Source organism: Giraffa tippelskirchi, chromosome 6, assembly GCF_054371585.1.
Source record: "Giraffa tippelskirchi isolate mGirTip1 chromosome 6, T2T-mGirTip1v1.2.pri, whole genome shotgun sequence".
NCBI lineage: Eukaryota > Metazoa > Chordata > Mammalia > Artiodactyla > Giraffidae > Giraffa > Giraffa tippelskirchi.
In genome coordinates, this window is record NC_137280.1 from 96081974 (window position 1) to 96097929 (window position 15956).

Below are 15956 nucleotides of genomic sequence, written 5' to 3' on the forward strand. Positions count from 1 at the left end.
AGGGGCTCCGTGAGGAAGAAAGTGGACTATGTCCCAGGCACGTCCCCAGAACCCCAGGTAGAATAATCCCCAAGCTCAGCCTCTGGGGGCCATGGTGGCCAGGGCGAGGCTAGGCTGTACCCACCTGCATGATGCAGGGCGGTCCACCCACTGCTGTCCACTGTATCCACCGCGCAGGATGCCTGTGGGGAGGGATGGGTCATTGGAGGTGGAGCCATCCTTGTTTGTTGCCTAATTTCTCTAGGAACTGCTCCTCCTTGGGCTCTGCTGTATCTCAGGCTCCTTGGCCCTTCCCCCCCGCCACCCACCCACCTGCTCTGCAGAACCCACTCCTCATGGGCCCCCATCCTGACTCGTATGAAAATTGGTGAGAAAGAGAGATTAGCTGGGAGCCCAGGGGCGGCTGGGGGTTTGGGGAGTAGGTCGGAGCCCTGAAAGTGGCTATGGCTAAGAGAGTATCCAGAGTTTAGAGAGAAGGTGGGGCTCAGAAGACATCAATATTCAGAGTATTTCTTGGATGTGGGACATAGCTGGACACTCGGAGAATCTCATTGTCCATGGAGTAGCTAGGACTCAGGAGTAAAAGGGGCCAAGGAATACCTAGGATTCGGGGTGTATCTGCGCCTTCCGTGAATTGCTGGAACTCATCAGGAGTAGTCAGGGCAGGGGAGTATTGGGGGGTTGGGAAGTGTTGGAGACAGGAAAGGAAATGACCTGCAGTAGTTGCTTCAAGCACTGTGGGTGCCCATACTTAGCGGCCAGGTGGAGGGCGTTGTAACCTAAAAGGAAAAGTGAATATTCTAGAATATACTAGAGCTTCAGATACTCAGGGAGCTTCTGCTGCCCCCCAAACCTTTGTCAATAATTGTGATGACTCTTTCTAGCTAGGCCCCAAACCCAGGTATTCTCAAAACTCTGCTACTCCCGGGGGCAGAGACTCTCCAAGCCCCAGCTGGTCTGCTCATCCTAGCTCCACTCTACATCTTTCCATTCCTCAAGCACTACTGTCCTCAGCTTCTCTCCATGTCCTCAGCTGCTCCCTCTGTTCCCAGCTACTCCCCAGGTCCCCAGCAACTTCCCAAGTACCCAGCTACTCCTCAGGTTTCCAGCTTCTCCCCAACGTCTCCAGCTACTCCCCAGGTCCCCAGCTGCTCCCCAATGTCCCCAGCTACTCCTCGGGTCTCCAGCTGCTCCCCAGGTCCCCAGCTACTTTATGTGCTGTGCTTAGTTGCTCAGTCAGGTCCAACTCTTTTCAACCCCAGGCACTGTAGCCTGCCAGGCTCCTCTGTCCATGGGGATTCTCCAGGCAAGAATACTGGAATGGGTTGCCATGCCCTCCTGCAGGAGATCTTCCCAACCCAGGGATCAAACCCGGGTCTCCCGCATTGCAGGCAGATTATTCACCCTCTGAGCCACCAGGAAAGCCCAAGAATACTGGAGTGGGTAGCCTATCCCTTCTCCAGGGGATCTTCCCAACCCAGGAATTGAACTGGGTCTTCTGCATTGCAGGTGGATTCATTACCAGCTAAGCTACCAGGGAAGCCCCAGCTGTTCTATAAGCTCAACTATATCAAAGTGGCAGCTATGCCCCTATCTTTGATACTCTGTAAATCCCCAGTACATACATTTACTCTGTAAATCCTCCATACATTCTGGCTCCTACGCCTGGCTATGCCCCATGCCTCATTACTCCCTGAGCTCTTGCTACCTCTAAACCCCAGCTACTCCATGAACCTCAGATACTCCCCCCAAAAAACTATACTAGTTATTCTCATGCCCTCAGATGCTCCTCAAGCTCAGACACTTCTCTGTTTCTACTGCTTCCTCTGACTCAACCACTACCTGAGTCCCAGCTCCCCTGATCCACAAGTTGACTCAGTCTGTCTACTGCCAACCACAGTCTCCAACCTTGGGTACTGCAGCCTGACATGCTCCTGTCCCTAGGGGCACTGAAGGGAACCCCCCTTTTCAGCAGGACACTGAGGCTATGAAGCAGGGCGTGACTGGACCCTCAGGCTGGGCACCTGGTCAGAGTTCCTCCTCCCTCCCCCACGGCCAGCGGGTAGTACCTGCCCCGTCCGTGCTCATGGCGTTGGCGCCGTGTGCCAGCATCACCTCAAGACAGCTGGCTGCACCCCTCATGGCTGCCAGGTGGAATCTGGAGGCCAGAGGTCAAGGGTCAACTGCAAGGTGGCCACCCCTCAGCCCTCACACCCCCAGGACATGGACACTCACGCGGACTTGCCCTCGGGGTCCAGCTTGGTGGGCACCAGCCCCTTGCGGGCGATGAGGGAGGCCACCCGCGTGGGATCGTTGTTCTCCACCGCCTGCAGCAGCCGCTCGTCACTTTTGCCCCAGTCCTGGCTCTGCAGGGCACACCCAGAGGAACGTGGGACTGGTGGCCACTGTCCCTCCCCGCTCCCCCAGCAGGGGCTCTTGGTTCTCGCCGCTGGTCCTGGGCACTTGCCTGGCGCCTGCCTCTGGCTGCTGCCGGCTTCGGGATGGGGCAGGGGCCGCAGGGCGGGCAGGAGCCAAGGTCAGTGGGGCTGAGCCGCAGCTGCCAGGGGAAGTGGTTCTGGGTGGGGGCCTGAGACAGCATACCTCCAGCCTGGGTCCTCAGCACCTGTCCCCCCAGCTGTCCACCACTGCCAGCACGGTACCATTAAACCATCCCCAGCTCAGCTCCCAGCATCTTTCCAAGAAGCTGTCCCCCAAACCTAGGTCCCCAGCCATCTCTTAGTGAAACCTGCCTTTCTAATATCACCTCACCACGTCTTTCTGAACTGCCCTCCAAAGTCTTCCCAAAGGAACCACTAAAGGTCCCTTAAATGTCCCTCACACTGTTCTCTGCCAGCTACCCTTCTTCTGCCCCTGAAAGGCCAAGATTGTCCCGCAAATGTCCTAAATGCATCTCTAAATATCTTCCCCAAATTCATCCCTCCAATGACCCCGTCAAATGTCCCCAAAATGTCCTCCCCCCAAAATCTTTCAGACGTCCTCCAAAATTGTTCTCCAAACGTCAATATCTTTTCCCCAAAAATGGTCAAAGTATCACCCAAATTGTCCCCCTAGATGATTCCATCCAAAACTGTCCCCTTAAGTGCCCTCTAAATTCCTCTAAGTGTTCCCATCTGTCCTCAAAATTGTCTCCCCATATATGCCATCCATCCTCCCATCTCTGTTTCCCCCCTTCCGCTGTCCTCCCTGCTTCACCCTCTCGGGTCTGCGGGTGGAGGGTCTAGGCTCTGCGCGGTCAGGGGGCGGGGCAGGGCGGGGAGGGGAGGAAGGGCCCGCCCCCGCCCCCTCCCGCGCCCCCTCCCCCGGCCCTACCGCGAAGGAGGCGGCGGCGCACAGACACAGCTGCTTCATGGCGTCCAGGGCGCCGGGCGGCCGGGCGGCCGGGCTCCGGGAGGTAACCCGGTCGGAGGGGCCAGAGGGGCCGGAGGTAGGGGCCCGCGAAGCCGGAGCTCGGCCGCCCGGCCCGCGCGGTCCAGCCAAACCAGACGCCGCCCCTCCCCCGCGCCCCGCCTGCCGCCCCCCTCCCGGCCCCTCCCCTACGGGTAGGGGGGAGCGCCAGGGAGCGGGGATGGGCTCTGGGGGAGGGGCACCGCCGAGGCCCGACCTGACCTTCTCGTCACCAGGAGGCTGAGGCAAAGGGGGCCAGATTCCCAGCATCTCCTGGGACCCGACTGCGTCCGTCTCCGCCTCCTTTGAGCTGGCTGGTGAATGGGGGATGCGGGGGTCTTAGGTGACTCTCGGCCTGGTTCCACTGCTGCTGGGCCATCCGGGCTCTCACTCATTCACTCACTCACTCACTCATTCATTTATCCGCCAGTGGGGCTGTTCTGCAGTCTTGACAAACCTGATTTTGAATCCAGGACACCCCCCCCACCCCACCCCCCCCCCCCGCCACCAGCGCCACCCTCCACACACTCGCATTTACCACCTATAAGATGGGCCAAGATACTTACCTGCTTTGGACTTCACTTTCCTCATCCAGGAAATGGGTTTCCTATTAAACAGTACCTACTGCAGAGGGTTACTGGGGGGACTAAATGAGATGCTATATATCAGGGGTCCCCAGTCCCCCAGCCATGGACCAGTATCCTCTGGTGGCCTGTTAGGAACCAGGGCACATAGCAGGAGGTGAGCGGTGGGCAAGCAAGAGAAGCTTCATTGGTGTTTACCGCCTGAACCCCGCCTCTTGTCATATCTGCAGGGGCATCAGATTCTGAGGAACTTGAACCCTAACCCTAAAAGTTAAGGCGGAATATTCTGAGATTGCCACAAAATAGAAATAAACTGCAAAATAAATGTAATGCACTTGAATCATCCTGAAACTATCCCTACCCCCACACCCCGGGCTCATGGAAATATTGTCTTCCCCAGAACTGGCCCCTGGTGCCAAAAAGGTTGGGGACTGCTGCAACACATAGTGCCTGGCACAAAGCAAGTGTGCTACAAACACAGATTCATTCATCACAGAGAGATGTGGTTGGACTGTCTACATCTCTAATCCTGCATCCTGGGACTCAGGACATAGGAGGTGCTCAATTAAACCACTGAAAGACAGTGAGGACACTGGCTTTAGCTCTAACTCCAATGAGATGGGAGGGTCTGTGTTCCCCTCATTCTCTTCTCAGATTGGGAGCCCCTTGAGAGCAGATTCCCACTGAGGCCTCTCTGGCAAAGGGCCTTGCCCAGGGTAGGGTGAGGCAGTTGGTGAATGTTTGCTCAGTGAAGGCATGACTCATAGGCAAAGTCCTCTGAACCATGTGTATTGCATTCATTCAGTCCATTTGTCCTAGAGGGTGCCTGGCACAACCCTGCACGTTGGGACTCAGTGGTGGCAAAGACAGTTGTCCTTGCTGTCACTGAGGTCCCTGGGGAGACAGACACATGCATGGATTTATGAACCAAAGTGATCAGGGCTGTTAAAGGGGAAGCTCAGAGAGGACTCTTGAAACTATCTGGCAAGTCAGAGAAATCCTGTAAGAGGGGACATCTGAGTTGAAACTTGAAAAATGGACAGGATTGGGGAGCAGCAGGAACAGGATCATGTTAGGAAGAAATTATGACATAAATTGCACTCCTGGACCAGTGTGGTAACTCTGCCCCGGTCCAGGACCTGGGGCATTGGTGAGGGGCATACTGAAGGGTGGGGCAGAGGGGGAGAGATGTTGTATAGGAGCTGGAGTTAGGGGGAAACAAGGCGTGTGGGATGTCAGGAGAGTCACGGATAGTTCCAAAAGGCAGGACAGTACACTGTGTTGTGAATGAAAATTTGAGAAAGGGCCAGGAGAAGGTGGGAGGTTGGGAATACAGGGGAGAGAAGGGATGTGTGGAGAGACAGGCTTTCAGGAGCCTGAATTTTTAACCTTAATTTTTATTTCTGACTGCACCTCGAGGCATGTGGGGTCTTAATTCCTCAACCGGGGATCGAACCTATGCCCTCTGCCTTGGGAGTGTGGAGTCTTAACCTCTGGACCACCAGGGAAGTCCCAGGAACCCGAATTTAAGAGCAATGGCTGCTGACAGGCACTGGGGCTTTGAACACAGCTTGGCCATTGTATACCTGCTGTGTGACCTGAGACTAGCCACTCTCCCTCTCTGGGCCTCAATTCTTCCACTGTTAAATGGAATAGATAACGGAATGGATAGTATGAAGCCGGGTTCCTCCACCTGGAGGCACTGCTGACATTTAGGATCTGGTCATTCCCTGGGGTGCGGCCATCCTGGACCCTGTGAGGGTGTTGAACAGCATCCTTGGTCCAGGAGCAGCCCCCCTCCCCACTGCTCACTGTGTGACAACAATGTCAGAGGCATCACCCAGTGTCCCTGGGGGCAGGATCACTGCTGTTGTCTGTGATTATTCTCAGACACCTTTGGGCAGGTGGAGGGAGAGGTGGGGACAGGTAAATGGAGAGTTTGCTGATAAGCAGTTGAGGAGTTGGAGGGAGGGTGTTGAGGCCTCCTCTCTCCTCTTACACTTGGGTAGGGGGGTGACTCTTAGGCTTGTCCAGAGAGGAGACTGAAATGGATCTCCCAGCTCAGGCCTCGGATTTCCAATTGCCCTTGGTCTGTCCTTCTGGATGCTAGACACGATCAGAAGCCCCTCCCCTCGCAGTGTGCCAAGGACACCACCATCCCATCTAACTCTATGTCGCCCCACACCCAACCCAGCAGCCAAACTGCATCCTAGGACCTCTTCTCGCCCGTGGTCAGTCCCATCACAGCTCCACCATGGGGTCACCTCCAACCAGGCCTCCCTGCTTCTATTCCCCTCCCTGGCCCACCAGCTGCCTAAACCTGCATCACAGCATCTCTCTCTCCTGCACACAAGCCTCCAGAGACCTCACTTGGCATCAGATGCTAACTGCTCACAGAGCCCAGGAGGTTCCGTGGCAAGGGGTCCACCAACTAAGGTCTCCCACCCTACCCCACTCCCACCTGGTTTTGTCCAGGTCAAGAGCTGAGAACGGTTTTTACACTTTTAAGTGGTTGGGGGGAAAAATCAAAAGAAGAGTTATACTTTGTAACACATGAAAATTATATGAGGGGACTTCCTGGCAGTCCAGTGGTTAAGACTCTGTGTTCCCAATGCAGGGGGCGCAGGTTTGATCCCTGGTCGGGGAACTAAGATCCCACATGCCTCAAAGTATGGCCGCCCCCCCCAAATTATATGAAAATCACATTTCAGAGTCCATAGAACAAGTTTGGATGGCAAGGAGAACAAACAAGTCAATCCTAAAGGAAAGCAGCCCTGAATATTCATTGGAAGGAGTGATGCTGAAGCTGGAGCTCCAATACTTTGGCCACCTGATGTGAAGAGCTGACTCGTTGGAAAAGCCCCTGATGCTGGGAAACACTGAAGGCAGAAGAAGAAGGGGATGCCAGAGGATGAGATGGTTGGGTGGCATCACTGACTCAATGGACATAAGTTTGAGCAAACTCTGGGAGATAGTGAAGGACAGGGAAGCCTGGCATGCTGCAGTCCATGGGGTCACAAAGAGTCGGACACCACTGAGCGACTGAACAACAACGTTGGGGTGAAGCTATGCTTATTAATTTTCAAACAGCCTCTGGGAATTCCCTGATGGCCCAATGGTTAGGACTCCTAAGTTGTCCCATGGACAGAGGAATCTAGTAGGCTACAGTTCATGGACTTGCAAAGCATCAGACATGACTGAAGTGACTTAGCATGCACGCACTGGGAACTAAGATCCCACAAGCTGCAAGGTGTGGCCAAAAAAAAATGTACCATCCAGCCTTTTACATGAAAAATGTGCCCACTTTTGCTCTAATCACTCCTCCTCATCAACTCTCTGAGCTCTTCCCCCGACCTGTCCCCTAGTCCATGATTCCTGCTGCAGTGGCTTCCTTTCCGGTCCTCAGACAGCTCTGCCCACCTCTGGGCTTTTGTCCTTCCTGTGTCCTCCACCCGGGATGCCCTCTCTCCTCCACCGCCTGCAAGGCTGATCCCTTCACTGTCTTTGGCACTGGAAGACACCTCTTCAGACAGCCCTTCTCTGGTCACCCCCTTGTCACTCTGATCCCCTCAGTGGGGGCCAATTTTCCTTTATGGTTTTTATTATCACCTGACATCATCCCATGTACCTTTCTGAAAATATCACTTCCTCTTGATCTCTCCACAGAATGTCATCTCTGCACAGGCAGGAATTTTTATGTCCCTTAATTACTGCCCCATCTCCCCAGCAGGTCCCAGGTACAGATTTAGGAGTGCCCAGTACAAAGTGAAAATGCAGGGCCCCTAGCTGAAAAGTGACTGAGAATGTCAAGACAGGCAGAAAGGAAACCAAACACAGGGTTCTTCTGAGTAGGAACATCTGTGAAGCCAGCCTTGATCTCCAGCCCACAGTAGGTACTCATTAAATGTTTGCTGAATGAATTAAATTGTGACTCGGATTTAAAATAAGGTCGTATATCTAGTAAATATCTACATATATTTAGTAAATATCTACATGTATCTTCATTTCAGGAGTATTTTTCAGGACTTCCTTGGTGTTCTGGTGGTTAAGACTTTGCCTTCCAATGCAGGGGGTACAGGTTCCATCCCTGGTAAGGGAGCTCAGACCCCACCTGCCTCGTAGCCAAAAAAATCAAAACAGAAGCAGTATTTGTAACATATTCAATAAAGAATCAAACAACAACAACAAAAAAAAGTATTTTGCAGGGCATTCTAATAATAAACTACAAGCTACAAAATTCAGTCAATTCCCTGGTGCCTTTTTTTGATCCAATATCAAAAGACTAGTTTGTTCACGTTGTAAAAAAAAAGAAATAGAGACTCTGGGAGTAAAAGTAAGGGACAGGGACAGACAGACTTTCCAAAAAGCATTGAGGCACCGGAAGTCTATGAATCTTCTAAAAAATTTTTTTTACAGATCCACAATCTTCTTTCTTGTGGGATTTTTCTAAAACCTGAAATAAGGGCAAGAGATCGGAGGAAATCCAAAAAACGAGGCTCCTAGTTCTAGTTAATTCCCATCTTACGGATGGAAATACTGAGGCCCGGAGAGGACTCAGAGCAAGCAGGGCGCTCTGCCGGGGGGCCTGGCAGAGCAGGCTGGATCCTGAGAGCAGTGGAAGCAGGGAGGGTCTGGAGCCGAGGTGTAGTGGCTGGGCTGTGAACTGAGAAAGGGAAACAGAATGTCCGGGGAGATGGAGGCGGAGGGAGGCGGCGGAGGACCACTGCCATCAGGGGTGTTTGCTTTCTTCCAACAAAAGCTGAACCTGACTCCTGCAGCCGGCATAGAAACTAGAGCCCCGGGGCGGGGGCGGGGGCGGGGGCGGGGGCGGGCGGGGGCGGGGGCGGGGGCGGGCGGGGGCGGGCGGGGGCGGGCGGGGGAGCCTGCTGTGGGGGAATGGAAGGATGGAGGCCCAGCTTCTCCTCTGCTTCCTGCTCCAGGCCTCGCACCTGCCGCTCCTGCCCCAACCTTTGGTGTCTCTGCTCGCTGCACCCCCCCAACACCTAACCCCAGAGACCCTCACACCCAGGTGTAGTTTTTAGCACCCCTCTACCCCGGCCCCTGCCTTCTGACTCTGCTAGGCACCTATCAAAACGCAGTCACGTCCCAAATTAGCTGCATTTTTTCTTTCTTTTTTTTTTTTGTGGCACAAACTTTTTGAAGAATTTTATTTCGACAGAACTCTGATTCTGAAATTAACAATGCTATGGCTACAGGCCCTCTGGTATTATCTCTGTTACGGTTGAGAAGACCCATGTGATTGATACTTGGATTCCTGGTTTCTCTGAATAGAAATTGTAGATAAAAAATTTGAGATGCTCTTCCTGATTAAAAGCATTCTCTCAGTTTACAACAAAATTAAAAACCAATGATATGGTTTGGTCTAACACTGACTATAAGTTCTCAGGAATTCTTAGGGGTAAATGTGAACACTAACTAGGAATTGATTCCAAACGGAATGAAAATTGTAGGATCTCTTTGCAATAAGTGAAGCTGAAAAGAAAGTGAAAGTGTTAGTCGCTCAGTCGTTTCCAACTCTTTGGGACCCCATGGATTGTAGCCTGCCAGGCTCCTCTGTCCGTGGAGTTCTGCCAGGTAAGAATACTAGAGTGGGTTGCCATTTCCTTCTCCAGGGGATCCTCCCAACCCAGGAATTGAACCTGGGTCTCCCCCATTGCAGGTAGACTCTTTACCATCTGAGCTACCAGGGAAGCCCCAAATGAAACCGATCCCATGCCAGATTTTGTAGGGAGTAACAAGCCATTTATTCCTTGCTCTGTCTCTTTCTCTCTCACTTTCTCCCACCCCCATCCCTTTCTCTCTTCTCAATCAGTGCACTTTCCTCACAGTCAAGAACCTATCCTGATCTTAGTAACACAGCCAGGGAGAAGGCAGGCCTCTCATTTGCTAGCTGTGTGACCTTGGGCAAGTTCCTTAACCTCTCTGGGCATCCTTTACTCATTTATATAGTGGAGATAATAAAAGCTCTCATCCCACATGATTGTTATGAGGATTAAATAGGCTGATGTCTGCAAAGCACCTGGAAAGTTCCTTATAATGTTTGAAAATAAAAACAAAAATAGGATGAAACAAACAAAAATAAATTCAACAACATGAAATTTAAATTTTAAGTTAAATAAATAAAATGAAGGAATGTTAAAATTGATAAATAACAAAAATACATTTAAGAATTGGTTGGGAGGGCAGAATTCCCTGCTCTGAGTTTCCTCTACAGGGGTACAGGTTCAGTCAGCCCCTGGCCAGGGAACTGAGCTCCTGCCAAGTTTCAAAGCACGGCCTAAGTAAATGAATGAATGAATGAACAAATAAAACCAGGCTTTTTCCTCTGCCCCATTTTTTTATGTCACTTTGCCGACAAAGGTCCATATAGTCAAAACTATGGTTTTCCCAGTAGTCATGTACAGATGTGAGGGTTGGACCATAAAGAAGACTATGCACTGAAGAACTGATGGTTTTGAAATGGGGTGCTGGAGAAGACTCTTGAGAGTCCCTTAGACAGCAAGACTGAACCAGTCAATCCTAAAGCAAATCAACCCTGAATATTCACTGAAAGGACTTATGATGAAGCTGAAGCTCCAATACTTTGGCCACATGATGTGAAGAGCTGACTCACTGGAAAAGACCCTGATGCTGGGAAAGGCTGAGGGCAGGAGGAGAAGGGGACGACAGAGGATGAGATGGTTGGATGACATCATCGACTCAATGGACAAGAGTTTAAGCAAACTCTGGGAGAAAGTGAAGGATAGGGAGGCCTGGCATGCTGCAGTCCATGGGGTTGCAAAGAGTCGGTCACAACTGAGCAACTGAACAACAACTGGCATGTTCCTCTGCCTGGTTTTTGACATTCTCTGCTCCAGCCAAAAGAACTTCTTCATCATCCCATAATGCCTCTGTATCAAACAGGTTCAGCCCAGCCTCCAAACTTTTGCCCATACTTGTCCATATGCACCTCCCCTCCCCCTCGCCCGCTATGTGTTTTCACTTGTCTGAATCTTCCCTGTTTTTCGAGGCTCTGCTTCAGCACCACCTCCTCCAGGTAGCCTCCCAGATTGCCTGGAGCCACACCTGGCAGATGGGGAGGCCCCGTCACAGTAGAAAGACTAAAGGCTCTGAAGTCAGGCACGTGTGGGCTTGAATCTCCCTGTTGCTGCTTTGCTCTGTGACAAGAAAGCCAAGTTAGCCTCTTTGGAACTCAGTTTCTTTGTGCTGTAATTGCGGAGTTTAGCCTGACAGAGGGCAGCCACAAAGACCAGTGCTCAGGAAGGCTGGTTGCCTGACTGTGTGTGAATTCTCACTCAGCTTCTGTCACTCTGCCCTGGACTGCCCTCCACCCTGGCAGGGACTAGGGAGAGGAGGGTTAGGAGGGAGTAGGGATGACTGAGGAAGTTCATAGTCCATAATAGTGCTGCAAGGGATGCCAATTGGATCCTGCCTCAGGGCCTTTGCACTGGCTGTTCCCTCTGCCTGTAATGCAAGTCCTTCAAATACACACACAGTTTCCTCCTCCTTTCCCCTCTGATCTTTGCTCTTGTATCAGCTTCTTGGTGGGGCCTTTCCTGACAACCTGCTTCATTTTTTAAATATTTATTTATTATTATTATTTTACTATTTATTTATTTTGGCAATTTATTTATCATTTATTATTATTATTTTTTTCTTTGGCTGTGCTGGGTCTTAGCTGTGGGACTCAGTATCTTCGATCTTCATTGCGGCATGCAAACTCTTAGCTGCAGCATGCGGGATCTAGTTTCCTGACCAGGAGTTGAACCCAGGCCCCCTGCACTGGGAGCGTGAAGTCTTAGCTGCTCAACCACTAGGGAAGTTCCCTGACAATCTGCTTTAAAACTGCAACCATCTCCACTCTCTTGGATGCTTCAAATTCCCTTTCTTTACTTTCTTTGTCTGGCTGGTACAAAGCATGCCTTTTCACTTATTTATCTTGTTTACTAACAGCATCCATCACCCACACGTGGCTGTCAGCTCCACGAGGGCAGGGGTTTCTGTTTGCCCTGTTTACTGCTGTTGCCTTTGTGCCTAGAACAGCACTAGATACAAGTATTTGCTGAATATTCAACAGCAAGAAATCAGGATCCCTGAGAAAGTGAGACCCCAGAAGAGCCAATGCTCACTGTAGCTGGGAGTAGAGATCTTCCAGAAGAAATGTTCTTGGAGCCAAACTGTGAAGGGTGGGGAGGATTTGATGGGGAGCAGTACAGGAAAAGGCCAGAGGGAGGGAACGGCCGGGGCAAAGGGACGGTGGCTGGAAAGCTTGAGCAGGAGGCAGTGTGGAGATGAGGGCAGCAGGGGGCAGTAGAGAGAAACGGGAGAGGTGGCCCGAGGATAAAATGGTAAACTTGAACGGCTGGTAGGGAACCAGGGAGGAGCTTGTGGTGCAAAGGCCCAGTGGATCTTCAGCCAGGTCCTGGGGGACAGGAGTCTGAAGTTGAGAGACAGCGGGCATCTCAGTGGTCTCAGACTCACCTCTGTCTTCTTAAATCGTGCCCGAAGGGTCTTCATAGCTAGCGTATGACGTTTCTCCTCTCCCCAGGCCTCCTGAGAAAAGCCAGGAGGTGAGGGACGTCAGTTCTGGGGGCAGGTGGGTCATCTGCCTCCCACTCCTCAAAAGTGCCACTTCCTCCTCCCCAGGCCATCCCAGCCCTTAGAGCAGGTCACAGACCTATCCCATCTTCTAACTGCTGTGTGTCCTTCATCAGGTCACTTCCCCTCTCCGAGTTTCACATCCCTCTTCCTTAAAATGCAGGAGATAATTCCCTCTGGTTTCCCATGACGTCTCTAACATAGAGCCTGGCAAGCAGTAGGTGCTCAGTAAATTCATCCCACCAGTTTTCCCTGTTGCCCAAGTAGATACAAGCTTTTTCTGGTCTTCAAGCTTTTATCTGTACAGTTATGTCTGTCTTGTCCCCACCCCTCCTCTGGTGAACTCCTATTCATCTTTCCCAGCCTAGTTCCAAAATCCCGTAGTGTTCTGATCAGCTTTGCCTCTTACTAATGTGCAGAACTCTAACTCCCAAATTGGGTTCCCTCAGCTCTTCTTCTGCTCCATCCTTGGCTCCAAAGGCTAGAAGTGTCTGGACTGGTTCTGTTTTCCTGAATACTTAGGGGGTCCTGAGGGGCCAGGCACAGAGTTGAGGCCTCTTAGTACAGAGCATGTTCTTTGGGAAGTCAGAGAGAACATCCTTGAGACTAAACCCTTTACACCAGCCTGGGTCCTGAGTGACTAAGAGCACAGAGGGGAGTCACCCAAGGTGGGCGGAGGTCTAGAGTGATTGATGGCTCCATGCATGTGTGTGCACAGCTCAACACAAGGTATGTCTGTGCACGCATGTCTGTCCAGCTTAGCTTGTTCTGTGTTTTGTGCACCTGCAGGTACAGAGGTCAGGCAGCGATCTCAAGGGGGTGTCTTGCTGGGTGTCTGGCTAGGAATTCCTTCCTATATCAGAGTGGGATTGCTGTAAAGGTGTATCCTTCACCTGTCCTTTCACCTGCCCACCTGCCCATGAATTCTCCAAACCTTCCTTCCACCCATTCTCTCACCTATGCACCCATCCTCCCACCAAGCATTTCTACATTCACCTACTGTCCACCACCCATCCCACTCATGTTCTCATAGTTCTCTGTGCAATCTTCAACTGTGCTTTATCCACCACCCACCCATCATCCACCTGCCTACCCACCCACCTACCTACTCACCTATCCATCCATCCACTCGCCATCCACCCACCCATCCATCCACTCACTCATTCATTCATCTATGCAACCACTCACTGGCCACCACCCATCCACTCATCCACCCAACTCATCTTTTCACGGTTCTTCATGCACCCTCAACCATGCTCCATCCACCATCCACGCACCTGCTTATCCACTCACTCGCTCACCTATCCATCCATCCACCTACCATTGACCCACCCACCCATCCAACATCCACCCATCTACTTGTTCATCCACCCACCATCCAATCACCCATGCAATCATCCATCCAACCACCCACTGGCCACCACCCATCCGCCCAACTCATCTTTTTATGGTTCTCCATGCACCTTTTAACCATGCTTCATCCACCACACACCCACCATCCAGCTGCCTATCCACCCACCCAGCCACTCATCTATCCATCTATCCACCTCAACTATCCACCCATCCATCCAGCCAACACCCACCTACCATCTACCCACCCATCCATCCACCCTCCCATCCATCTACTGCCCATCCATTCATTCACCCCTTCAAATTACCCCATTCATCAATGTATACATTCACCCACCACCATCTTTCTTTACCCTTGTCTAACAGACTCAATCACACCTACAGCAGGGTGTAACTGACACCCAAGAGAGGAGTCCACAGGTTGTCTGGGCAGGAGGGAATCTGCAGGCTTGGGGGAGGGGAAAGTACCCTCATCTAGGGAGCTGCTTCCTGGAAGAGGTGATGATATATCCACAGGGCCTGCTGGCCAGGCAGGACATTGAGCTGCAGCAGCAGGAAGAGAGGGTACGAATCCTAGACAAAGAAGTAAGAGGTGCACGCATGAATCAGCGCGCGCGCGTGTGTGTGTGAGATAGTGCCTCAGCATGGCTGGGACACACACTGGCCTTTCCTTTCTCCCACCTGCCAGGACTTGGGGGGCAAGGAGCCTGAGGCCCTTAGGGGAGCCTCCATCCTGGGCCTCCCTCACCTCCTTTCCTCCTACCTCCTGCAGTTCCAGCGCTGCCAGCAGTAGGTCACCGTGTCCACTGCTGGTTCTGGTTACCTGCTCCCAGCCGGGCCACCAGCTTGCACCCGCAGCTCCCAGCGCTCAGCCCTGACACCTGATCAGCTCTGAGCAGGCAGCTGCGCCAGGGGGCCCGAGGATGAGCAGAGGGAGGAGACAGGGTGGCAGTGGGGCTGTCTGTTGGCCAAGGGGCTCTGGCGGGAAGACACGGAGGTTCTTCCCTAACATTGCTGGACTGATTTCAGTTTCTGGAATGAGCCACCTTCTTTCTCTCCTCTCAGCCTTTGTACTTGCAGTTCCTCTGCCAGGAGCCTTCTTTCTGTACCTCCTGTCACCTCCAACTGGCTGATTCTCGCTGGTACTCACTGTTCAGATCGTTGCCGCAACACTCCTTCTCCAGGAAGCCTTCCTGGTTGCCCCCAGGCTGGGTCAGGCGCCTCCTCTGAGCTCCTTCATTGCCCAGGGCCCTCATTACACACTAAGTCACCATTGCCCCGTCACAGGGGGCGGCCTGTGGTCTCCAGCGTCTCCCCAGCACACTGTAGGTGCTCAATACATTTCCTGAATGAGTCCTCAAGCCTCCTCTCCAAGGACATAAGCAGTTTCTCCAGCCTCTTGATGCGGTCAGGACTTGTCTTGCTGAGTGAGTATCACACATCTGGATAACGTTCAGGTAACTTGGAACGGCGTCCGTGAGCCTCCCTAGTGAGGATCCAAATTGCCTACTGACCCCAGCACACATGCACAGGAACCCTGAATTTGTATATTTATAAACTTCTGAAATATGCAGGGGGAAGAACCTTGAGTTGGAAGCAGGAGTTTGGGTTTCCCCTCTCAGGCTCTGTCCTGGGACTGGGCGATGCGGGGAGGGAAGTGGGCGTCAGTTTACTCGTTTTCAAAAAGGGGAAAGAAGGAACCGATCGCTTGCGCCCTTCATTTTACAGGTGACTGGAGAACTCTCACGTGGGCAGTCCCCTAGTTTCCAGCCCGGGTCACTGAACAGCCCTTTCCCAGGCCCCCACCCCACACGACCAGCGCATAAGAACCCGGCGAGCCATTGCCAGCAGTTAATATGGCAACTGCGGCGACAGTGCTTGGCGCATGCGCCTTGGGAGGAGCGGCCAGGTACGAAAGATGAGAACGCGGCTCCTCCTTCTTCCTCGTCCCACCCTATTTCCGGCGGAAGCGGCCGCAACAAGGGAAACTTTATTGTT

At 52.4% G+C, this 15956-nt stretch overlaps 1 protein-coding gene across 5 annotated transcripts in view; it reads right to left on the bottom strand.

Moving 5' to 3' along the window:
- The window catches only part of ANKRD24 (ankyrin repeat domain 24), a 29902-nt gene extending 14071 nt beyond the window's left edge, over positions 1-15831 (bottom strand). For 2 of the 5 annotated variants that reach the window (XM_081499731.1, XM_081499729.1), the window contains exons 1-7: positions 14722-15831; positions 12492-12563; positions 2468-2557; positions 2236-2366; positions 2070-2158; positions 715-779; positions 125-182 (exon numbers count right to left, since the gene is read on the bottom strand). In XM_081499731.1, the coding sequence (XP_081355857.1) occupies positions 125-182; positions 715-779; positions 2070-2158; positions 2236-2366; positions 2468-2557; positions 12492-12527 (469 nt within the window). In that variant the 5' untranslated portion in view covers positions 12528-12563; positions 14722-15831. Of the gene's footprint in view, positions 1-124; positions 183-714; positions 780-2069; positions 2159-2235; positions 2367-2467; positions 2663-3330; positions 3370-12491; positions 12564-14426; positions 14504-14721 lie in introns of those variants that run through there. The other 3 variants (XM_081499728.1, XM_081499732.1, XM_081499730.1) reach the window with 3 other exon arrangements.
- Positions 15832-15956: the final 125 nt, after the last annotated feature.